At 37.6% G+C, this 25,874-nt stretch overlaps 1 protein-coding gene and 1 long non-coding RNA gene across 7 annotated transcripts in view; one reads left to right on the top strand and one right to left on the bottom strand.

Annotated features, from left to right (window-relative positions):
- The window catches only part of LOC114146419 (microtubule-associated protein 4-like), an 85,312-nt gene that overhangs the window by 54,356 nt on the left and 5,082 nt on the right, over nt 1-25,874 (bottom strand). For 4 of the 6 annotated variants that reach the window (XM_028020426.1, XM_028020429.1, XM_028020430.1 and 1 more), the window contains exons 2-5: nt 19,530-19,711; nt 8,850-8,936; nt 6,551-6,628; nt 4,873-5,115 (exon numbers count right to left, since the gene is read on the bottom strand). In XM_028020426.1, the coding sequence (XP_027876227.1) occupies nt 4,873-5,115; nt 6,551-6,628; nt 8,850-8,936; nt 19,530-19,707 (586 nt within the window). In that variant the 5' untranslated portion in view covers nt 19,708-19,711. The remainder of the gene's footprint in view (nt 1-4,872; nt 5,116-6,550; nt 6,629-8,849; nt 8,937-19,529; nt 19,712-25,874) is intronic. The other 2 variants (XM_028020427.1, XM_028020428.1) reach the window with 2 other exon arrangements.
- Nucleotides 551-25,874, top strand: LOC114146421 (uncharacterized). The gene is made up of 3 exons (XR_003595895.1): nt 551-562; nt 1,301-1,308; nt 25,555-25,874. It is a non-coding gene; the product is annotated as an uncharacterized LOC114146421 (long non-coding RNA).

Genomic DNA, 25,874 nt, shown 5'->3' with positions numbered 1-25,874 from the left:
CCAGACTGACAGGCAGCAACGATTGTCCATCTAAAATCACTGTTGATGTTGTTCCTCATATTCCTCTGTGAATTTTGGACCAACAAAATAGACAGTTCAAATACCTGTATAGGATAGTAATCAATTTTCTTTTAAACAATGACTTTGAGATGATTAATAAAGAGATCGTGTTGTATTGAGTAGCTTTAAACATCTGAATAATTAAATTTGGCTAAGCTAAACTCTGGATGTGACTCATCCTTTTCTTTTAGACAACATTGTTGCAATCCGAGGGACCGAGCGGCTCCTGTGAATCAAGCAGGCACAGATAACATAACAAACCAAGCACACTGGGAGCAACGGGACCATGAGCAAGCTGAACAAGACAAATAAATCAAGCTCATAGCAAACAGGATGCAGCATGCATGATCAAATCAAACGCATGCATGTCTGAAGAATAACAACAACCAATGTACACACGGACACACTGAAAGGACATCTCAAACAAAAGGAATGGTATAAAGAACCACAAAATGAGGACACATACAGGCTTTGACAAAGCAAAGTATACATGACTTTATTTGTCTGTTTTATCTTTTGAATCAGTGCCTTGCAAAAATATTCATATTAGTTTTTTTGTGTGCGTTTCTTCACGATACAGCCAGAAACTTCAATGTATTTTACTGGGATTTCATTCGACAGTCCAACATAAACCAATTGTGAAGGAAACAGAAAAGGAAACATGGATTAAGAGACGTAAGAGAAAGCTCTGGCTGTCTGTGTAGGGTCACTGTCCTGATGAAAGGTGAAGCTCTAGGAAGTAGTCTTTTGCATGTAAGCCACAAAGTTACATTTTTGGTCCCATGTGACAGTAGAACATCTTTTTAGAAATATTTGTTCCCTGCATATAACTTCTCGTTGTTTCTGTGCAGCTCCTCAAGTGTCACCATGGATTCTCTGATTACTCCTCTGTGATTGGTCAGTTTAGGTGGACAGTCATGTTTTGGCAGGTACATTTTTGAATGATGGATTAAACAGTGTTCTTAGGAATAAGATTTTTGTTTTGAAATCAAATCCTTTTCTAAATGTCTCTACATCTCTATGCTTGAAGTCTCTGTTGTGTTTTTTGGACTTCATGATGCTGTTAACTCATTAATATTCTCCAACAAACCTCTTAGACTCTCAGAGGTTTGTTTAATACGTAATAAAATACGCACCGGTGGACTCTATTTGCCACTTAGGTGACTTCTGAAGCCTACTGTACTGAATTTTATTTAGGGGTATCAGAGTAAAAAGGATCGATTACAAATGTTTACCACAGTTTCAATTGTAAAAAAAATATATATATATGGTATATATAAACCATTTTATTTTGGTCTATCACATAGAAACTCATCAAAATACACTTTTCTGATTTCAAAGTGAAAAAATTGAAAAGTTATAAGTGTGGTTATTTATAACCACACTTATAAATAACCAAATAAGTGTGGTTATTTATTTTTTTTATTATTTACAAGGCACTGCATCTATTTGCATTTTTTTTTTTCAAATTACATTTCTTATTTTGTAATAAGCAATTTACAGGTCTGGTTTGCAAAAAAAAAAAGAAAAATATGATTGGACCAATATCAAAAATAAGACATACAGCAAGTATAAAATGTACTTTGTTTGAGTTTTTCTACAATACGTTTCTAGATCAGTTTTATTGTTCTGCTCCCAGCTTGCTCTTTAGAGGGTCTTACATCACTACATATTAGTGAAACTAGAAAACAGCACATTTCCCTTTAAATCTGCCTCCCTTTCCTACATTGTAAATTAAATGAAGTTGCTATTTTCTCCCTGTGACGTGAAGCTCCAATCTGCTATAAACAGACAGCTGGGATATCGTCATCTATAGTTAATGTCATGTGGTTTTTAATGGGTGCTCCTCCTAGTTTGAACTCTGGTGAATTGCCAGAAATTACATTAATGTTTGAGCACTTGTTGCTTCAGAAAACCAAGAGATAAGCTCAAAATGTGTGCAAAAGAGGGTTCATGCTGAGGTTGAATGCAGAGTAGCGCCGCAGGAGCACAGTGGGTAAATCTGCCAGTAGCTGAAATACCACAAAGAGTAGAGCATGATGAGATGACCAGCTGCATGTTGGGGACATTTATTTTCAGAATCCTGCAAAAGTTAAAACCCTCACATTCAACTTTTACTCAAAAACAGCCATATTAGATTAAAAGGCAAAAGTCTGCAGTATGAGAGGGATAGCTTATCAGTTATTAATTACAAGCAAAAAGATTTATGATGAAGCTCTTTGATATTATGTCCAGCACTGCAAAGAGAAAAAAAAAACTCTTCCTCACCCTGTTTTTCTATAATATGATCATAACTTCCAAATAAATCCACAATGTAATAACCTACATTACATTTTCAGGTAAAATATTTGATTTAGTATTCCTAATTTCAAGATGTACTGTTTCTGACAGAATTTGACAAATTTATCTGCATCTTTATTAATGATGTGTTAAACAGAAAAAAAAACAGCACAATTGTTGGGACCCCTTTCCCCCCTGTTTTAAACCGACGCATAATTTACATTTATACTTCAAACTAATCCAAATGTCTAGGAAATTAAATTTTTCAGTCTATGATTTCTGTTTTTCCTGGGTACTAATGAGATGCTAAACAAATGCAACTCTGCCAAATATGGGAAATGTTAGAACATGCCATTCAAGTCAATAAGGTGTGTGTTGATGTTAAGAAAAAAAAAAAAACTCACATAAACTTTGCCGTATAGTCAGATCAATAATCAAAAGTAGAACTTATTTTTACTTTGCCCCCAAACACAATTAGCAGAATGGCAGGAAAAGATAAAAACATGCCAAAGTAAGATTTTCTGATCAACCACTTCCAATTTAAACTCTATGAGATCTTTAACCGGATCCATTTGCTTTGACCAGCCAGAAACTTTTCAGCAACAAATAGTCTAATGGCGGGTACTAACAATTGTGCTACAAGTAATTTTGATTAGAAAAATAAATAAATAAAAAACACACTATTTATTTGTTTATTCTCTACATGGGAGAGAAGTCTTAAATTAAAGGCCGAGGTTTTTTTTTAGTAATGAAACATTACATCGACAAAACAATACTTCATTTTAACGCTTTACATGCCTTTACTAGGAGCGTCGACAGATTCGACTCCACACAACGACTGCAGGTGTTCTGCATGAGGGCCGAGTCAGCCCAGCTCAGAGTTTTAAAATAGCAGCACGTTGTTATATCACTTCAATCTCTTCCTGAAAAATTAATGGGGGATAGGAAGGTATTTTTAGACTGAAACAAACAGAGCTGCCCGTCTCATTTATTAAAAGATCATTAAAGCAGAAACCTCCAGCAATGCTGCTGCAGTGACAAAATCGCAGGGTAAACACATGCTGGATCCCTTGCTCATATTTTGGTTTTTGGGAGAAACAATTTAACATTTCTTTTAAGCATATCTGAGTCTCACTAATCCATCAACAATAAGTGATCCAAAATCATGGATGCTAAGCTACAAAAAAAGCTGCTCATTTGAATGTGAAACACACATTCAGGCGAGTCTGACTGGAATTCAAAATCAGGCCTCGATGATGAAATCAGTATTGGCGGCATTGCATGGCTTCTCTCCCCCGTTCTAAAAATGGCAGCTTTCATGATGTACGCCCCCCTGAGTATATGCTTTTGTTGCTCGGCAACAACAAAATTAGCAGACGCGCCGCTGTTAGTTTCATCAACGAGCAACTAATTATGTTACACATTAAAAATGTATAATTAAAGGCCCCTTCAAGCCCTATTACGAAGATTTGCTTTTTCTTTGCTGTGCAGCAAATAAAAAATAAAAAAAGACGTAAAAACTTGCTTACTGTCGCTGGACAAATAGACAGAACATAAAGCCGTGAGCCAGACAGAGACTAGAGAAACAGAGCTGAGGGTGCTCCGGTGACAATGGAAACAAGAAGAAAAGACTGCCCTCTGCTGCTGAAAGCCTGCCCTGTGTGATCAAGCTGATTTTTTTCTGTCCCTTCCCTGCAACACAGACCCAGCCAGCTCCACTTTTCACTGCGGTCAGTTTAAATTTACAGCGTGTGAGAAATGAGCTTTGATCTTAAGTTCTTTAATAACCTAAATCTGAGTCATTTTCCAGCCTGCAAAAAGGTTAAACAAATTAACACACAATGCCCTGCTAAAGTGTTCATACCTTTTGAACTTCTTCTCATACCGACACAACCACAAACTTCAATGTAATTATTTGGGATTTTATGTGACAGACCCGCACAAAATACAGCATAATTGTAAGGTGGAATGAAACAAATTTTTTAAAGGTTTTTACAAAAAATAATCTGTAAAATGTGGCAAGCATCAGCAAATTTTAAAGGTCACCCAGCAGCTAAACAGAGATCACTTGAGTGTAATTTGGTCTCAGAATAAAACCAGCTGTTCTGTGAAGGTGAAAGAGGTTTGTTAGAAAATATAAGAAAGCAAAAAGGTAATAGATAACAGGTCAGGGTTAAAGTTATGAAGAAGATTAGAGCAATGTTTGAACATTTCTCTTTAATCCATCACCTCAAAATAGAAAGTGTGTGGAACACAAACAAATCTAAAAAGACATGGCCGCAAACCCGAACCAAAAAAGCCAATAGACCCAATGTTAAATTAAAAAAAGAATGGACAAAGCTTCCTGAGACACACCTCAAAAGAATCACACAAATTCAAAATAAAAACATTCAGGTTTGTGGTTGTAAAACGAATAAATAGTAAAGGGGTGTGAATATGTTTGTAAGGCCCTGTATTTCATGCCTCCATCCTCTTTCTAAATGCCTCCAATTCCTTATTCCCCAGTCAGCCGCACATGCAGCATTCTGATACCTGCAGATGGATCCATTGAGTGGATTCCTGGGCCACCGGACGAAAATGGATCGCTGGTTTTGAAAGTGTTGCTTCCGCTGATGCTAGTGGCGGTTTTGTTCTCCACACCAAAGAGGCCGGAGCTCTTCTGGGTGTCCATAGCAGGACTAATCCCAGTGTGGCCCAGACTAGAGGTCATAGTGGTCTGGAATGGTGGCAGGCCGGACCCCATGGTCCCACCCATCCCAGACTGAGAGAATCCTGCTGGAGAAACAGAGGACACAGAAACAGATTATCAGTCAGTAGGCAAACAAAGACAGTCTTGATGAAAGTCACATATACACACTTTCGATCCAAATAATTTTGAAGACAAAAAAAAGCAAATACAGTCCATGATTCAGTAGAACCAGCCTCAGTAGTGACAAATTGCTGCAGAACCAATCTAAAACAAAATGACAGGCTGTGAATCTCTTACAGATGACAAAAATAAGTCATTGCTGAAAGAAATCAGCTCAACAAACTACTGAGTTATATCAAATTCTGTACTCTGTCTCCTTTATAGAAACACTGTGTGAATGTAATATGTTGATATTGTGTACATTTTTTTTTAAAAAGAATAATTGTAAATATTTGTATTTACATTAGACTAGCTCTGCTAGAGATAGCGCACATTTTCTGTAATGAAAATGTGAAATAGCCTCAACTGCAAATGTTTGACAATGTAGTCACAATGTATGCTCATGTCGTTTGATAAAATGGACATTTATTTTAAAACTACAGCGAAGATAGATGTCAAAAGGGGGTGATTGATGTTTTATTTAGGCATCCGTTTGAAGATTCATGAGGGAAAACGAAAGCTATAAAAACAGAAATAAAAGAGAAGGTAAGCACGAATGTGTGTGGAGCAGCAGATTTCTAGGACAAAGATAGAACCTGTAATGCAGTGACCCACATACGTATGGGCAGGTCAGAGACTGAAGCAATACACAGATGCGAAGTGTAAACAGTGCACAAGTGCAACAATTGCAAAGCAGCGGCTTGCAACAAGGTTCTGACTTGCGCCCTTCACCCTCTACGTTGTTCATGTGGCAAAATATCTTTCAAACCTTAAAAATCCCCTAAAATTATTGTCCAGGTAAGTTGAAACCCTAAAACCTCGAACGAAATTGGTACGTAACGTGTGCAATAAAATTATCACATGCAGCGCGTAGCAAAAGCGTTCATATTCCTTAAACTTTTCCACATATTGGAATGTTACAAACACAAAATGTGTGTTTTAATGTGATATAGAAATGCAAAATTAGCATATCTTGACTTTAATGCAAAAAAATATATGCGAGATGCTTTCCATTCAATCTAACAGAGCAAAATATTTATGTCGGACTAAACTCACAAGTCTTGACTGAAAACTTACTTTCAAAAACATGCAATTGGAAATACTGCAAAATTAGGTTCTACATTATATTGTCTCTGGAAACCTGAACGCAAATGGTTTCCCACAGTTTTATGTATTTTTTTTTTTTTTTTATTAAAAGAAGAAGAACGGCTCTGTTGATCTGAGCACAAAGTGAGGTTTGTGTTTCTAACATGACAAAATGTCCAACAGTTCAAGGGGTCTGAATACTTTTGCAAGGAAATGTAAAATTAGAGCGCAGGTGGAGCCGTCATTTAAAGCAGGGGTTAAAAAAGTGAAGTGGACCTAGAAATGAATCAGGCATGCTGCTGTCCTTTGTCTTGTTCAGGCTCCATTGTCCTGTCATCCCACCCATCACTGGACCTGAGGGAGACAGAGACGAGCAAAATGGGAAGAAGAACAATAGGGACAGAGGGCCAAAGAGAGAAGCAACAGAAAGACTGAATCATAACCAACAGTTTGAAGTGAAACAGATTAACGGCACATGATGGCACATACCAACAAACGGACAGAGCGAATGTCATTTCAAATGAAGACATGATTGTATTCCTATATATTAGAACTATACATGCTTCATTTTAAAGCTCACAAATGTGCTTTTTTTCAGTTTTCAACCTTCTTCTCCCTTATCCTTCCAGTATAAAAAAAAAAAGAAACACCACTGTGCTCTGCTTTGCATTTACAATCCTCAGTCCTGGAAGAATCCACCTGGGAAATTTCTGGAGCAGCCTGAAAATGGATTTGTATTTACAGCACACTATTTCAGCAGGCAATATGTTCTTGCTGAACTGCACTTGAAGTGCTGTTAGCTGTGCTTTTAAAAAGCTACGCTCAGCCTGTTAACAGTTTCAATGTGACATATGGGATTTTGCAAGGTAATAATTTCCATGAACAGTAAATGTATGGGAATATAAAGTTGTGCCCTGCAAAAGGATTCTACTTCATATTTTCTCATGTAACAAACACAAACTTCGATATAGCTTATTGGAATGTGAAATAATAAGAAGCACTTGCAATACTTCTTATTTGGAAGTATTTTATGTATAATTTTCAGTAATAATGTCCCAATACAATATTTTTCTCAATGGGTCTCTGCAACTCCTCAGCTGTTTGAACTTCCAAGTCTTTTAGATTTGCAGCTACCTTATGTTTTTGGATGATGGCACTGTAACAAGGCAGCCTTTTGCGGTTGGATTTTACAGTGAGGATGAAGCTTTGAGGCAGAGTCAGGTGGAAACAGCAGTGGTTTATTCTTCACACAAAATCAACAACACTCCACAGGTGAAACTGCAGTCTTAAATAGTTCCAGCTGTGACGGACCAAACCACCTTTAATTCACAGGAGAATCTCAACTCATCAATCTCCACCTATTTCATTAAAATACCTTTTACTAAATACAAACATTTCCATTTACTTTTTATAAATATTTTATGTTTTATCATTACACCATAAAGAAACACCACAAAACCCATAAACAATTCCCCCCCACACTTTTCAATGGCCTCTCCCGGAAATTATATATGGTGTCTGGACACCCTGGAGAGGACACAGAAAAGACAGGTGAGTCACTCTACATTAGCACTCCACACCCAACAGATTATGCACAACACATTTGCTCAGTTTTACCCACCAGTAGTTCATTGCTCTGAGTAACAATTATCCTCCCTCCACAGGGAACCACCTCACTCGTCAATGAGGAGCAGCTGTGCAGAGCCCAGAACAAAAGGCTACATGCTAATCTCTAAAAATACTCAATAAACACAATTAAAACTTCTTGTGTGCAAATTGTTATTGATGTGCAAATCTATGCTTAAAGTGCAGTGCTAAATAAAGTGCTTGTTAATAAAGTGCAAAAAGTACTTTTAAAAGTGCTATACAGTGATTTAAGTAAAAATAGTCCCAATAATGAAGATGTCTTCATTACAGGTACTATGAGAGATGTTTAAAGCTGAATACTTTTGGAAGATGCTGTAAACATATTAGTTGTTAACAATAATGCACAATTATTGTCAGAATTATCAGCCATGACTGTTAACATAAATGCTGAATGAACCAACCTAAGGACTCCATAGGGATGCACCGTCATGAAAATATTTGATCTGGCCGATAACCAATTTTGACCAATCTCATGTAATTTTTACTACCATGTCAACATCGCTGCTCCTCTGCTTCAGTTAAACTCCCCACAATCTTGCGCTGCATCACTATCAGTGTCACATGACCAACAAATACCACATGACCAATCGATTCCCCTCCACCTCCAGAAACAAACGGCCACAAGATGGAAATAAATACCTACTGTTAATATCAGTTTAATTTATCACGACTAATATCGGCTAATACGGATGTTGGTGCCAATATGTTGTGCATTTCTAACTCCATATCTTTTTGATAGAAGAGGATTCAGACTATTCAAAATTTAATTTCTGCTAAAAAAGCAAACTGTTGATGAATATTCCTCAAACACAAATCTGAAATCAAAAGTGTAATAGAGCTTAATTATATTTCGTCATTAATATTAATCTCCTCAGCTATGTTTCAGTGAATGAGCAGTGCAGAGAGCGTCAACTTTCTAATCCCTCACCGGACAGGTAGTCAGAGCCGAAGGCGGGCTGTCCTGGGGGGTCCTGGCGTCCAACAGAGGACATCATAGAAGACATCAATCCAGAACCTAAAGAAAGTCAATTCAAGATTAGTGCCAAACTTTTGACTTTACAGACTTGCATGCAGCAATGATAAACATTATAAGGAATTTTTGGACCTTACGGTTTTCTACAAGCACTGCCTAATGTGGAATAATGGGATCATTTAAACAGACATAAGCTACAAGAGCACTTCTAAGAAATAAACTCTGATTAGTTTGGAGTAACTTATCCTTCACCCAGATCTCATATTTATTTGAAAACTCTTCACACAGCGAGTGAGGCGGCCTGAACTCTGCAGGTAGATATTCATGCGTCGCCCCGTCAGCTGTTTGCTGCTTCACTAAAACCACCTTCTCCACACTGAGCGTGTGCGCATGGTACATCGCTTGACATTGAGGTGAGCAGACAACACGTCGCTGAAGGGGACATAGCCATGGTTACGCACAAGAGGAAGACAGCATCAGCGGTTCCCTTGGTAACGCGTGCTGTCAGCTGATGCGACTTAGAGAATTGATACACACACAGATACGCTGAGGCATAGATCAAAAATACACACATTTTAAACTCTGCTGTGGACGATATGATTTAACAGTAAGGGGAGAATTTGCTGCACCGACTCCATTAGCTCATATAGAGCAGCTCGATAAAAACGCTGTTAACTAAACAACGTGAGTTGAAACTCACCCGGGTCCATTACAGAGAATAATGAACTTCGTACTAAGCACTTTAAAAGTTAATTTGATTAAAATCTAAAAGCCAGGAAGAATAGTATTAATTACCAGATATTGTCAAGTGTACAACTGACATTTATTAGTACAAATCCAAAAAACAGAAATGTTCTAATAGACCTGCCACTAAAAAATAGAGAACGCCAACATAAATAAATAATCAGATTTAAAATATCAGTAGACATAAAGTTCTCAATACACAAAACTACAATTCTATGATAATCAAACTAAGCCTAAAATGCATAGAAATAACTACTTTTGATGCTTTTTTTAATGTTCACAGATGTTATGATTGATATCATTTACTATTTATGTCAAAATGATGAAGTAGATCAGCTTGAAAGTCTAATTGAGGTCATTTCCAGAGGTAAATCAGGGAGCCAGTGCAATATTCTTCATGTTCTCCAAGTTTCTTTAATGCTGCACTCATTTCATAAATCAAAGAAAATCCTTTTAAGGTTTTAAAGGATTTAGATTGGAGGAATCACATGGAAAAGGTGTTATGAAATAAATAAGTAGAAGACACTGGAATTATGCAGTCCTTTACATCCTTTCAGAGACAAAAGATATGTTGTCTACACATTTAAATTTTCATCATATCAAAATAAAAAACAAACACTTGCAAGAGTACATTCTGTTAATTTCACTACATGAATATTTGATTTCAAATATAGAGTGCTGGCTGTGTGAAATCTGCATAACTCAAACATCTCAGGCCTCTGAGAATGTGAAACTGTATGATTTGTCTACGATTCTCATAAATATTAAATCTTGCACAATATCTGCTCAATTAAGATATTTACAAAAGTGTTTCAGAACTAAAAGGGCATGCAAACACTTTCACTAAGTGTTTTAAACAGAATTTTGGGGTTTCTTTATATGTAACATAAACAGCGCAGGGCAAACTGCCATTATATTTGTATAAGGATAGGTCGATGAAGCATAGTTGTGCCATAAGTTGAAATATATAGCTTTCTTATGGACAGTAGAGAATTTTTCCAAGTAAACTGAGACATATGTATCTGTCCATGGTGCTGAAATGTAATTTAAGGTAAGTGAACATTACAGCATTTCCTTAGAGGCACACACAGCATGACTGGTTTCGCATACCATAATGCTTTAAAGCTGTTTTCTATCATTAGAAACGAGGACACATATTTTTAGTACCGGGCACCACATCAGTGTAATTGTAAATACATCCTGAATAATTCAGCATGAAGCAAGCACCAGTGAAGGTGCAAAGGATCGAAACACACACACACACACACACACACACCCACACACCCACAGAGAGAAACATGTAGAGAACACTGAAACTGCAAAGTCACTGAAGACAGAAAACAACACAATCGTTTTCTTCCATTACTATTCGACAGCAACATTTTCCTGTTTTATGTCCATTTTCACTGGAATCGATCAAAACTAAAGCAATTTCCTGCTTTTTTCTCCTTATATGCAATGTAAGATAACTTGAAATTGGAGTCCTGGGGTTACAATTATTTGTGCTGGATTTTAAAACCATTAAGCCTTAAGTTAGCATTAAACGTTTTACAAATGTTTCTATTTCTCTTCAGTCTTAGCAGTGACAGGAGAGCAACACTGAGCAGTAATAATAATAACCTCAATTTTCTTTAAATAAAAAAAATGAGGACAAATGAAATCACAGTATTTACACATTCATCCATGAAATCCATTGCTCCATTCATGGCTATACTGTTACCATGATTACCTTATCATGAAACACTTTGGTTGAACTTAGATAGGAATCTGCAGGTATGAGATTGCCATGCTATGAGAACTTTGAGTAAAAAAGAAAAAAAAATATATATCACAGGATTACAGAGAAGTATAAAACACTTTGTGTAATCTTATGGAAACAGAATTTCCACAATTATTACAAATGTATGACAAAATCTTATGTTTTTTTCTTCTTTTTTTTGAAGCTGTAACATTTTTAAATAATGCTACATGCTACTGAATAAGGAACAATTACATTTAGGCAAAAAAGGGTGATACTGCAGTGAGAAAAAAACTACCGGAGGGAGGTGCAGGGGGAGGGGAGCAACGACTTTGTGTCTGAGGAGTTTATTTTTGGAAATTTGCTAGAAGGATTCTTCTTTTCTCTCTCCCTCCATGTCAGATATTTAGACACTGTTCGAGTGCAGGCACCGTCTGAACCCAGACAGTCATCCAAGGACACCAGCCAGCCGCAGACCTTAGTCAAACACCTTCTTGTTTAAAAAATAGTACATCTGACTGGATAGGCACTAGCATCCCACAACCCTGCAGGGATTAAGGTACAGAAAACAGGTGGATGAATGGATTTTATGTTCTTTCCGCATCACTTATCAGGGGACTCTTTCAAATCTTCTTCAAGCAGAAAAAAAACAAAAAATACACAAACATCTTTGTCCGGTTTAAAGTCAAATAATTTGCTGGGCTTCCCACAGTGTTCAGAGGAAAATAAATCAGTGAAGTTCAGCACTACGTGTTGCACCATTAACTCTTCCACTTGCATAAATTAAACTCTGCTTGATACGTTTCACATGAGTTGAATGAAACATAAACTGTGAGTTAGAAGCCTGAAGGACAGAAGGTTATTTAGGATCCTCCATTTTGATAATTACTACATACTTCTTGCAAGTCTTGTTAAAAAAAACTAGGATGAGAAGTTGACCAAAGTCTGTCGTTTACTACATGCTACAATGTAGCATTAGCATAAGACTGGGTGAATAAATAACTGTAGTGTGAAGCATTTAGTGCTATGCAAGTACAAACCATTTTTATGTATCTATCTTTTAAAGTCTTATTTGATCTCAACTTGGGTTAACTCAGGAGTTCTTGAGTTAACCCAACTACTACTTTGTAGTTGAGCTGCTTTTGAATTAGCGATTGAGTTTCACTAATTTGTTGACAAGAGTCGATTAATAGAGATTTAATCTCGGGCTCCACCTTCATCGTTTTTACATACACCAATTTGGTACTCAGTAAAATAAGCAACAGCTACTGGAACTGAGTGGAGCTGCAGAGTAAAATAACATTTTTTTCCTTCAGACCACAGTATTCAAATGTTGTCCAAGTTGCTCCATTTGAATTGATGAATTGTATTTTGTGAGGGATATGAACATATATGTAATTTGGTTCACTGAGTGCAGCTTCCAGAGGACAAGAGAACAGCTGACACTGCATTCACATGCAAGTCATGATTCTCCAACAAGGTCATGGTGAGCGATTTACTGTTGACATGCTTATGAGAATATTTAGGCTATTATTACATTTCCTGTTTGCTTTTTAACTAGGAAACAATAACATCCAGTGAATAAAACTGTAAATATAATAAACAGATTAATGTTTAGTCCAATTTTAACTAATATGTTTGCAACAGAAAATATTCTCATATTTGCTTTTGTGTTTAGTTTAACATATTGTACAGTAGAAAGGAGAGCTGTCCATGTATGCTAGCAATATAACTTACCACGAACCCATTATGATGGTTGGACTGGTACTAATACAAAATAAGTTTGGAAATGTTGACATTTTAGCTTGAAAATCTAGAGTAGAACGTATTAAATTGCTCCTGTGCTATCACACTGCCTCTGCCCCTGTTACTGCCACAATCCATGCCCCCAGTTTATTGCAGATCACAAACACACATATTGTCTGCGAGCTCCATCTCTGTGGGGTCAAAGTGCAAGGATATATAGATAGCAGCCAGGTTGGTAGGAAGCAGACAGTAATGAGAAGGACTGGGGTTAAAGAGGAGGAGCAGGAAAATCTTGCGAATCCAACAACTGTAAATCTAAAACTGGGTTCAGCTTTATAGGTCTGGACACTGTGGGCAGACATGTAAACAGCAAACAACTTATTAAAGGATGAGGTTTTTTGGGAGTTGTGAGGTAACAGACTTGGTCTAAGACTGTACTACACAAGCAACAGTCTGCAAACAACATTTTTTGGGACCTTTTAGCCAGGGACCCAGGTGGCAATACTGAATCTGTGAAAATTGTTGTGTCTTTGGAGCAGCAGGACGTTTTGAAGAGCTACAGAAACTATATGCTATTAAACTGATTGAAGATTGAGATATGAAAGCTTCTGCACCTTGAAGAAACAGCTACTTCTTCAAGCCATTCTTCAAGCATGGGAATTCATGCCATTACAAATTGATAATTTTTATTAATTGAGGCAGAACAACAAAGCTACAAAGTTAGTATGATGTACACTATAAAAACTGAAAGTAGTTGATGTCCTATCTCTGGTTTTGTAAAGCTGTGGTTAGCTGACTTCAAACTATATTTGACGATATTGAAAATATATCACTTTGTCACAAACTGGAGTCAGAAGTATCATTAGGAAACGTTACAAGAGAGAAACACGGGACAAGCTGGTACAGGCACTGGACTGGACTGCAAAGCTTCAGACAAAAAACAAAATACTCTTCTGAAGAAAAGACTCCTTCAAGACAGACTGACGATTTTGAAAGAAAACCTGAAGCAGTCAGTAGCAGAATTGGGTCTGAGTTGTAGCTTTTTCTCCCAGTATGATAACAATCCAAAGCGCATTGATGAAGACTTTCCCACAGAAGACCAGAGTGAAAGCTACTGACTAACCTGCACAAAGTCCTGACTTCAACTCCACTGAAAATCTGTGGCGTGAACTGAAGACAAAGCTCCGAGCCAGAAGGCCATCAAATCTGAGATTGCTGAACTATTTGTTAAAGGAGACTGAGCTGTCAGAAGCTTGTAAAAAGCTACAGCAAATACCTGCAAGATAAACGGATATAAAAATGACGAACAGCATCAGAAAGGCTAATAACTTTCACCCAGGCAGTTTTTGTGGAATGACCTTGTTTCTGAGAGCAAAGGAAATAATGTAATAATCCAAAGCAAAAACCTTGAAGGTTTTCATTATTTGATGCTCAGCTGTTAATACAGATGAGTTCAGAGTCAAGACCAGTAATAAAAATGTGCTCAGTCCCTGCGGTCTGATCCAGATAGTAAGTCTGAGACTCTTCATATGGGCCTAAATGGGTAATAAGCTAAATTTTAGGTTGTTATTGTTTGATAGGATACATGGAGGGAGATAATCTTCAATATGAAGAGAAATGGGAGGACATCACAGTAGAAACAGAAAGCTAGAACAGAAAACAAATGGATCTTGAGATGAATTATTGTTTGTCTGGGTGTAGACAGTTTCTTGACAGCGCTAACTCTATAACAGCCCATTCCAGATGCTCTGTAATCGCTGTGCAGTCCCATGGCCTTTGAATTAATGAAGCCAATCCAGTTACTGTGACTGCCAGACTGAGGAAACACTAAGACCTCAGAGACCACCGCTTCCCCTCTGAGCTATCAAGCACAGACTTCTTTGTGATTGCATGGCACTACAATTTTCATCTTAACACATTAACAGCTGCAGAGTGTAGCAGGGACTAAGTAGTTAACTTGCAGACAGGGCCAAGTAAAATACAGGCCACTGAGATTGATAAAGCTTACAGTAATACATGGCTTTTCCCCATTATTTTTAGTTTAGCTGTTTTTGTTTTTGCTTTTACTTTTTGTGGTTTAAGATTCAGAGCGGCAACATATCTAGAAATGCCCAGATGTTTCTGGCACTATTGTCTTTTAATACAGTCCATATCTGAATATTTAAATCGTATTTAAATTAGAAAATCAAAACTGTTGCCTGGTTCCTACCATATAATTGTGATTCCCTCAATCACAGAGAATGTAGGTCACACCTGAGACCTAGTTCTAGGTCTTCTCTCTGCGTCTCTCATCTGTTTAGCTTGCCCCACATGATTTCTATAGGATTTAGGCCTAGGGATTATAACATCCATGAAAGAAAGAAAGTTGGATTTATGTCTCATGAACCATTTCTTTATTGATTTGGCAATATATTTGACTTTATCGTTCTGTTTAGAAACCCATTGTCAACATTTCAGGTTTTAGACAATGCTGAGACCAAAAGCCATTTGGGCTAACAGATAAAAAGTCGCTCCTTGTCCTACTGGCTTAAATGTCACATCCGTCAGCAATCCTGTCTGCTACAGAGGTGCTAAAAAAAAAACTTCACTTACATCATCTTTACTTCACTATATCTGCTGAACTCAGCCAACACACACTCTAATTACAGCGACAGCCGAGGTGTGTGTTTATTTGCGTGACCTCACCCGAACTGCTGCTGGTACTAATGCTGCACGCGGTGCTGCAGTCACATGCTGCTGCAGTGTGTCATAAAACATGCACACCAGAGCTCGACCTGTCAACGCAGCGAGGTCCTCCCGTACCTGTGCTACACGTACATACTGTAAAAGAAACACGAACACATCCATATACAGCAGCAGTGTGTCATCATGCCTCAGCAAAAGAGAGTCCGTCCCAGCACAGCAGAAACAAACCCAGACAGCTGAAACTTTACTTGCAGGATACTGCTGCTGCTGCTGCTGCTACTCCAGAAAAAAAACAACAACATATGATTCTAATGTCAAAGTCATAAATCTAACTTTGAAAGGTACTCGAGCAGAAAAAAGGACTAAAATGTACACAGCATCCACATAAGAAAACAAGTCTAATTAGGCTTCAAAGGTTTTTATGCATGAAAATATTTTTAGACATTTTCTCTCCATTTCTTTTTCTTTTTTTTGCAATAACACTTACAGATGTCTGTTGGCTCCTTCTGGTAAAGATGTGTAACATAAATTCATCACTCATCTTTTATTACAGAGGCATAATCGCACACAGAAAAAAAAAATCCAACCTCTTAAATAGCGTACATTTACTCTGTGGGGAAAAGAGCCGCTGTTAACAGTTGGGACCCGACATTCACTGGAAAAGGATTCTCAGGGTATCATACCATTTTGATTATAAAGATTATCACATGTATTCAGTTATTTTGATTATCCTCTTATCCCACTGAACACAATACATTTTGTTGTTCTGCTCCTTACAGAGTACGACACATTCAAGAAGCTGATATTAGATGGCTAGTTAGCTGTGCTATCTGCGTAGTCAAATACACATAGCTTGTTTTTAAAGTGCACCATCTTAAAAAGTCATGGATGCTGATGCTTTCGCTTCTGCATAGGACTTGAAATGTTTTTGCAATAAATTGACAAAATATCTGAAAAAGATTATTTTAATTTGTCTTTCTTGAAAGAAAGGGGAAAAATGAAAAAGCCTTTCCTCCACCAGCTGGAGGGAACTTTGTAGCGAAAGTTGAGGGAGGGAAAGCTAGACTTTAGTCAATCATTTAAAATTAGTCCTTTATCGTTAGAAAAACATTTTGTCATCTGAAATATTTCACAGGGTTAGAGGACACTATGAGATAGTTCTAGGTCTTCTCTCTGCGTCTCTCATCTGTTTAGCTTGCCCCACATGATTTCTATAGGATTTAGGCCTGGGGATTATAACATCCATGAAAGAAAGAAAGTTGGATTTATGTCTCATGAACCATTTCTTTATTGATTTGGCAATATATTTGACTTTATTGTTCTGTTTAGAAACCCACTGTCACCGTTTCAGGTTTTAGACAATTCCACCAAATTCTTATTTGCATTGTCCAGAAACTATGGAGGAGAAAATGAGCGAGAAGCATAACAGACTTTACACCATATTTAACAGTGGTCATGAAGTGCTTTTCCACAGTCATTTTTTGTTTCATGCCACACCCAGCTGGAGTGTTTGTGGCTGAAATGATCAATAAATCTCATCTGATCAAAGCTTACATATAAAGTTAAGGTACCTCCAGAGTTCAGCAAACTCCAGCTTGAAATTTGTGATGGTAGAACAAAAAGGTTTCTTTTTGGCATGTCTCCCAATTTATTTTAATGTAACAAATTATTTTATTTTATTTTTAAGCTTTATGCATAAAATATGTCACTATAAACATATTGTCCAACTAAAGGTATCTAATTATTTCAAGACTTTATTGTAGCCTATATGACACATCAGGTGTGTATTGGATTGCTGCGTGTGTCCCTGGATTTATTTTAAGATTCAAAGACGATGCCCTTGATGAAGGTCAGTGCATTTTATGCAATAGGAGACATACATGTTCTTTACTAAGAAGGACTTTAAATAAACCAGTAGTCTCAGTTACATTTTTTGTTGTTGTTGTTTTCCCCTGACCAAGTCAAGTTCCTGCAATGTCACTGTATAAGCATATTCATGTCCTCACAACATAACAAAAACACCCTGCTTTCCAAAAACCAGCTCCTGGGGCTGACAATGTGTTCACTGTCATGCCAGCTGTGCCTTGGTATGTCAGGGAATAGTCTCCTTTTATCAATCATCCATCACTGTTTGGTTTCTTCATGTAATCCTTCGATTATATAGTTAGACAACATGAATGTAACCAACTATGTGATAAGCAGAGGTCAAGTAAGGTCCATCCATGTTATCTGATCATTTTTAATAAAATAAGATTATGACATACTCACAATCACATTAAAAAAATATTACAAGAGATTTCTTTATCTATACTGACATGGAGATTCAAGCAACACATTGCTACAAACCGATCAAACCAATAGCTAGATTCATAATGTGATAACAAAAACAACAGTAGAGTGTCGCATTCAATTTTCCAAAAATTTAAGATAACACACATTTTCTGAGAATATTTAATGAAGTTTAAATTTTTTTAGATTGGCTTGATATTCTAGCAAGAACTGGTGCTAATGTTTTAAAAAAGTCTGCATTTAGAGTGATGTTACCACCTTACTGTCGTTTACCAAAACAGCCAAGAAACCAAGATAATTTTGTTATTTTGTAATGAAAAAAAGTAATAAATATTTCTCAGCAAAACAAGAAAAGGGTCAACTGTAATATCTTTAAATTTGATAAATAGAGCATACCTCCATGTGAAATCATCAGAATACAAACAGCGACGGTCTATTAGGACCCTCTTCCTGTTGATATTTGAACAACTCCCCCCGTAAGAGCTGTGATTATCCTCATCGGTTGCAACACGATGTTACGTGTTTTCCTTCTCTTCACCCTGCACTTTACTCCAATATCACTTCAGTCTTAACATACAAGCTCAGCTCTCTCTTGTTGCGTTGGACCTTTTTCATTGTTCACTCCGACACCAAGAGTGCACGACATCTCCACTGTCAACAAATCTCTCTACACTGTCACGCCACTTTTTGCACTCAACTTCACTTCACTAAATCTGTCTAGTTTCAGAAAGTACAGGAGTTTTCAGTCACCCATCATAATAAAGGAAACATTTAAAAATTACTTATTGGTTGTGATTTAAAACATTGACCTTGAACTGCCTCACCACAGCTTTTTTCCACCAGGTCGGTCAAGTTCCTTGGTTTTCATTATGCTGTTTATTGACTGACTTTTGAGGTTTTGTCAGAACAACCGAACTCATTCAAATATAAATGTCTCACAAGTAGATTATATCTAGTATGTAGTCACTTCTTAAGCCAATTGACTGCACTGCAATTTATTTAGTGACCTCACAGTAAAGGGGCATGTATACCATTTATATTTTCTATTGAAAACAATGCATCACTTGTGGATCGTGTATCACTTTATGTATGTGTTTATATTTTATCCCACTAAAAACAAGAGAAAAATGTAAAAAAAATTATATTTCTACAAGCCTTAACATCTGTTCAATTGTGTCTTTTAAAAAAACGTATTTCAATTACATGGTATAAAACCAATGTTGAATCTCGTTTGCAGGAAATCACAGTCAAGCCTGAAGCCAGTTTTTGATAAAAGGAAAACAGAGTGATGCAAAAATAACTGGACAGCTGACTTTCCTAAAAGCCTATAAGCCGCCTCATTCTCAGTTCGTTCATTCAAAGTGAAGCTTCACAGAGGGCACAGGATCACAGCTCATTCTCACAGCTCTTCATGCACACTAAAGGCAACTTACCACTCTTGGTGTCCTTTCCAGCCACCAAGGGTCTGTAGTCGGTCTTAGAAACGGTCTCTCCCACCTTGTCGTCGTAGCTCTCCTTCTCCAGCGAAGCCACAAAGTCTCTCTTAAGCAGGGGCTCAGCTGGAGCCCCGCCTCCACCTCCACCCAGAGCATCTCGCAGACTCAGGTCCATACTCCTGAAGCAGGGGAGAAAACAGGAATTTGAAAGTGATCACCTTTATTCATCTTTGTGTTGTGCTACTTCCATGTCTCCTTTCTGCTACTATTTACATGTGGCTGCTTCATTCCAATGATTTTCCCCTTAATTCAAGTGAGCACATTTCACACAGTGTTCAGGCAAATTGCAGGTTTAGTTTTTCTTAATAAATAGAGTCAAAAGAATTATTTGACTTGTGTAAGGACAAAAAATAAACTCCCTGGCTGATGTCTTGAGATGTTGCTACCAATCTTTACGCAGAATCTTCCTTCTCCATGATGATATTTTGTGAAGTGCACCACTCCCTCCAACAGCATAATACCTCCATAACAAGCCCAATCTCTAACTTAACCTTTGACCCCGAATGAGTCACTCGAATCATGCATCATACAAAAACAATGGCATATTACATCTTTGTGGTGCTGCAGCAGAACCTCCTTAATCAGTTTCAAGAAATTCTCTGTAAGTTGTACTATTTGGCTGAAAAGAGGAGGCTGATACGATTTGATGTTCACTGTTCGTGTTTTGTTGTCGTGTTTATCGCTAACCTCATATGGAGGCTTTATGCATATACATAATCCATGTTTAGCACGACACACAAGTTTGGGAAAGTAAAACTGGTGTTTAGCATCAATGACTAGGCTAAAGCTTGTACCACTTGCTTGATAAAGGTTTTATTTTTGATTGCTATGACCTGCTTAAAGAAATCCATTCAGTTTTCATAATCACTATGTCAGGAGAGCAGAAGAAACCTCTTGCAAACATGTTAACTCTTTCTCATTGGACCGACACATTTTCCACACCCTTTTGCCAAAACAGTGAACACAGATGTCCTTCAACCAGTCCAAGCGCCATTGTTTTAACCATGGTAACCAAACAGAAATCACCATGGAATCAGTAAAAATTGCATCAAAGCATTCTGATTCTGGATCCAATTTTTTGCAAGAAGAAAAGTCTGACGCAGCCTAGATAAAGGCATGGGCATGAAAGTAATATAATACAGCAGGCTACAATGGCAAGCAAATGCCGTGTTTTGCTTGCCGATTGATTGGAAGAGTTTACACACTTTGGTGCACGTTGTGTTGTTTGAAGGCAATATTTGCTTTTGTTTCATATTTTCAAAGTTTTGGCACACTTAACGCCTTTTCCAAACAAAATGTACAACTTTGAGCTATGCGTGCCACTGTTTAGTCCTGTTTGTTAACTGTGTGTTGACTTTGAGTTGACAGCCGCTTGAAGGCAATCAAGAAAACTCAAATGGAGAGTTCAATATACAGTACCTTTAATCAGCATCCATTCCACGAACCCTGCATCCTGACACCTTAACTGCAAGAACCCCGTTTCTCTCTGTTCCCTGCTTCTGTTTACCCCTCCATCTGCACTGCAGGCAAACAAGCTGTCATTGTCTTGCAAATGTAACACACACACACACCACATGGCCAGCAGCCAGCAGGAAGACATACAGTAGACTGTTAGCAGGCCTCAGGAAGGACTGTGGGCCATTGTTTCACAGATAGGGGTATGCACAGCGAACACCTCACACAACTTCTGCTCTCACTTTCAATTTGAGCCTCTTTCATCCCGCTGTCTTCCATCAGTTTTGTCTACACCAGTGTTTTCCCTGTGTCATTCACTGGGTCTCAAACACAAAGACATTTTTCCACAACAATTCTCATCGATGGTTAGCTCCCCTATAATCTATCCCCTAATCCTTCACAGTTTTATAGTCCCCTGCTTCCCATGCATTCATCACACATACAGCATTTACTCAGTGCTGTTCCAATATAAAAATGAGCCAATCCTAAATGGTGCCTCCTGATCTCTGTTGCTCTCTTTGCTGCATTATTTATCGCTTCAGTGCAGGGGTTTCATAAGACAGCATAGTCAGTGGCCTGAGAGTTGGATTTGATCTTTTCCTCAAACATAGTTTGGCTTTTTATCACCACAAAGTACTTCGGACCACTTTGTGCCAAGTTTATTTAGATCAGATATCATTGGTAAAATAATGAATCAACGTCTGGCTTGACAGACTAGTGATATTGTGAGATGATATTATATAATTCTGTCATCTATTCATGCTTATCCTCATGTTGCCTCACTGGGGGCTGGTGACTATCTCTGGCACCAGTGAGGCGTGGGGTACACCCTGGACAAGTCGCCAGTCTATCGCAGGGCAGATTTTTCAGTACTTTGTCAATTCTCATGGTTTTTGTCAACTTCTGAGATCAAGTTATCATCGACACCTCAAACTCATTCTGGGGGACCCCAAAGCATTCCAGAGGGATTTACATTTAGTCCTTCCAGAGTGATCTGGCTAGGTCTGCCAAAGGTCACCCCTTTTGTTTTAGCAAATAGTCACTATACTTGATGAGAAGCCAAGTTTGAAGCTTATTCAGGCATCGCACATATTGAGTAACCTGGTAAACACAAGCCCCTTGTTCTACGCTATTTGCTTTGTACATCGAACAAATAAGGTGCTTCAAAGAAGGTGTGGACTCCGTTGAAGTTTTCGCTAACATTTGGCCGTGACAAATATAATGCACAACATTTCGTAAGTAGCATAAGCTTACTGACTACTCTTGATTTAAACAAGATGGTTGATACTACATTCAGTACTTTTGCTTTTCTCATACTTTTCCAGACAATGTAGGAATCCAGGGCATACAATTTTCTAACTATGCACACAAAGAGATGAAAAATAAGAGGACGTTCACCACACTTCATTATCGAAAATATAACTTTCATCAAGGTCATCTGTTGCATTTATTAAGTTTAAGAAATTATTGTCTAGACAAACAAACAAAATCAATAATTTTAGCTCCTCACTCAGTGAGAAACAGCATAGCTCTCCAGCAGAGGTACGGGACAGTCCAGCTCAGTGATAATTCACAGTAGGCCTACAATACCAAAAGCTGCACTAATGATGTAACAGCAATGAATGGAGAGGTCAATGGCCCTCGGGAACTAACTGTTCCTAAAATCAGGATGCTTGTTGATGGCTAAAAATGCCGCTGAGCGCCATCTCCATTCATAGAGCACAAAAGGGTTTAGATTACATGTTTCTGCCACCAAGCAGTGAGCACAACTATTTTGACAACTTCTGTCTAGCTAGATTCTGTTTTCTACTTTGTATTTATGATTTTTCTTTCAACATTGCAACATGTGCTAAAAGAGCTTCTTCAGTTGTGTGAGCACTATTTTCTGTGAACAAATTGTGAGATTTTCTCTAGAGAGGATCAGATATTCTGTCTCGACAAACAGAACCTATTTTTGCTGCAGCATGAGGTGGGTTTTCCCCTCCATTTGCTTTTCTGTCTCCTGAAGAAAATTCTACCAACTTGAAGAGAAACAGAAACAGAAAAACAAAACAAAAAGTAAAGTTGATTGAATGTATAGAGAAACATATCTGAGTAGCACTTTTTAGTATGACAAATGAATAAAATGTGTAATAAGATAACACAGAATACTGAAACTGCATATATTTGCAGTGACATAGGATATATGTGACTAGATTTATCTCAATAGATAAATGATTCATGTTAATTTTCTGTCAATATCCAATAAAAACATTTAATTTCTTAGACTATTTAATACAGAAATGTGGGTCTAATGAAAAGTATGTTTACTACCTGCTGGATGGTTATTTTCAAAATGTATGAATGCTCTAATTTATTGAGATACACTTAAGAATTGTTTTCAAAATTCAAACTTATCCTTTCGACACATTGGTTGGCATCCAGTAAATCTGTCAGACAAATAACTACCATCAATAAATCAAACTGGTTGCGGAGTTGAATTGCTAACATTCACATTTCTAATTCAGCCTTTATTTCTGATGTAATGTTCTTGTTACTGAAATTTACAACAATTTGTTGTTAATATCTTCTTCAAGGCAGAAAGGCTATTTGATAAAAATAGCATAATAGTAAAACAGTGCCTAAAATAAATAAAGGAAGGAAAATATTAAAACAAACCACTTCATTTATAAATGAGTGAGTGAGTTTAGAGTCTAACCAGTTAACAAAATTCTGCGATGACTGCCCAGCCAGTCCCTATGGTGACTCAGCAGCTCCTGTGTGTTTCCCTCTTGATGTGCACAGGCTCCGACACACCCACACACACACACACATCCATGCACAGTGTCTGATTAGCAGCAGTTTAGATTACTGCTGACAACACACTGTGTCAACACACCAATCACACATACATATAAATGCACATCTAGGACATCAGTATTGAAAAGAAAGGTGCAGACAGTCAGCACATCAACCAACCCAATTACTAACTCCACAGATCTGTCAAATGAGGCTGTTTTCTGTGGGGGTGAGTGGGGGGGCGGTGTTTGCAAAGTGATCCAAAGAGTCAAAACTGCACATTAAGATTAAACAAAGTCACAGGGAGATGAAAACCTGAAAACAAAAGAAACATCTCCATAATAGATAAATTTAACCTAACCTATCCATACTGTGTGAGATTCTGGGTCTGATATGTTGCTGTTGATGGTGAAATTGGCATCACAGTTAAGCTCTTCTGGATACAGATTCCCAGTGAGGAGAAAATTCATGAGGAGGCGGGAGGGAACTGTTTGTAATGTTGGATGTTCTCCAAATCATATCTAACTATTCAAAAGCAGATCCCTTAGAGAGAATGTACATAAAAACTGGTAAATATGTTAGATAAGAGCTCTCTCAAACGAAACTAAATTCATTATAAGTGCAGTGAGTAACTGTAGAAACAACATAATAAAATTTTAATCTAACTAAAGCTAATCTATAATAATTAAAATAGCATATTCCTAATAGTCAAACCCTGTGAAATCCCTTTGTTTTAGAATAACCCTAAAGTTTCCACATAGAAGGTTCCTTCTGATAACAGAAAAGGTTTCAACTCTGAATGAAGACCTCCTGCTTGTGTCCTGCACAGAGGGAACGTGTTTTAATGCATTAGTGGATTTGATGGAGGGACATTTTGTACTGACCCATCCTTCATTCTGCTGCGCTGTCTGATGTCAGCTCTAATAGCAATTTCAGCCTTGCAGTCAGCAGGAGAGCATGACCTTTGATGTTTCCACCAAAGTTTCTGTTTGGTCAATTTAGTCAACTACTAGTTCACAGCAAGGTCACATTTACTCTTAACTTGCATTGTTACTGCTGTGCATTTGATGGTCAAAAAAAAAAAAAAGTAAAAAAACTAGCTGAGTCACAACCAGTTACTTATTCAAGTATGAAATACCACCAATGGATCTGTATTAAGTTGTATAATTACTTGAACTGTCAAATATAAATATGAATATTGACATAAACACAAACACACAAAGCAATGTACCATATATCATCTATAAAAACAACAGTGAGAAATAATAGAATTAAGAATAGTTTCTTTCATGCACAGAGCATTAAAGTACTACAAAAAGAGTTGTAGTTTTTCCTGAGGTCAAGCCTATTTATCTGAAATCCAATTTTATCAAACATATTAATTCCCAAACTTTACTGCCATTATCAGAGGTACAAATGTAAGCAATATCAGTAGCAATTTGACAATTTATATTTGAGAAGAAAAACCTGTCAAGGAATGTGATGGGATAGGAAAAACAGTCTCATGCTGGAGTAAAATAATAATAATAATAATTAATTGGCACAAAAATAAGTTACTGTTACAAAACTGAGACAGGAAGGGGGACATCTTGGAGAACTAAACATAATAGGTCACAGCAGACAGCACAACAGAGGAAATGAAAACAGCTAGGGTAGCTGACAAGGGAGTAATGAAACTGACCTGCTTCTAACTGCTGGAAGTAATTGGTAGGACAAGTGAACTAGTGAGAATTTAAACTAAATTAAAGCCGCAAGCGGCGTTGGAGGCCCTCGCAGCGAAGCGCGCCTCTGGCCTCATGGCAACCGCGGGGGTTCCAGCAACGCCATGCTCTCGCCACCGCCAACGATCTCACGCAGTCCCCACAGCCGTCCACCAGGCAACACACACTGACGTCTTCCGCAGCGCTCCCTGACGACGCACAAGCGCAGTCAAACTGAATTGCAATTTATAGCTATTGGGCTCTTTAGAGGCTAACAAAGGTCAAGCCTAACAAGTTTACTGCAAATAGGATAATGCATGTATGACTTAGAACAGTCTTTCTTCCAACA

Source organism: Xiphophorus couchianus, chromosome 6 (assembly GCF_001444195.1).
Source record: "Xiphophorus couchianus chromosome 6, X_couchianus-1.0, whole genome shotgun sequence".
In the NCBI taxonomy this organism is placed as follows: Eukaryota; Metazoa; Chordata; class Actinopteri; order Cyprinodontiformes; family Poeciliidae; genus Xiphophorus; species Xiphophorus couchianus.
Note: the sequence above shows the minus strand (reverse complement) of the source record. Positions and strands in the feature narration are given on the sequence as shown.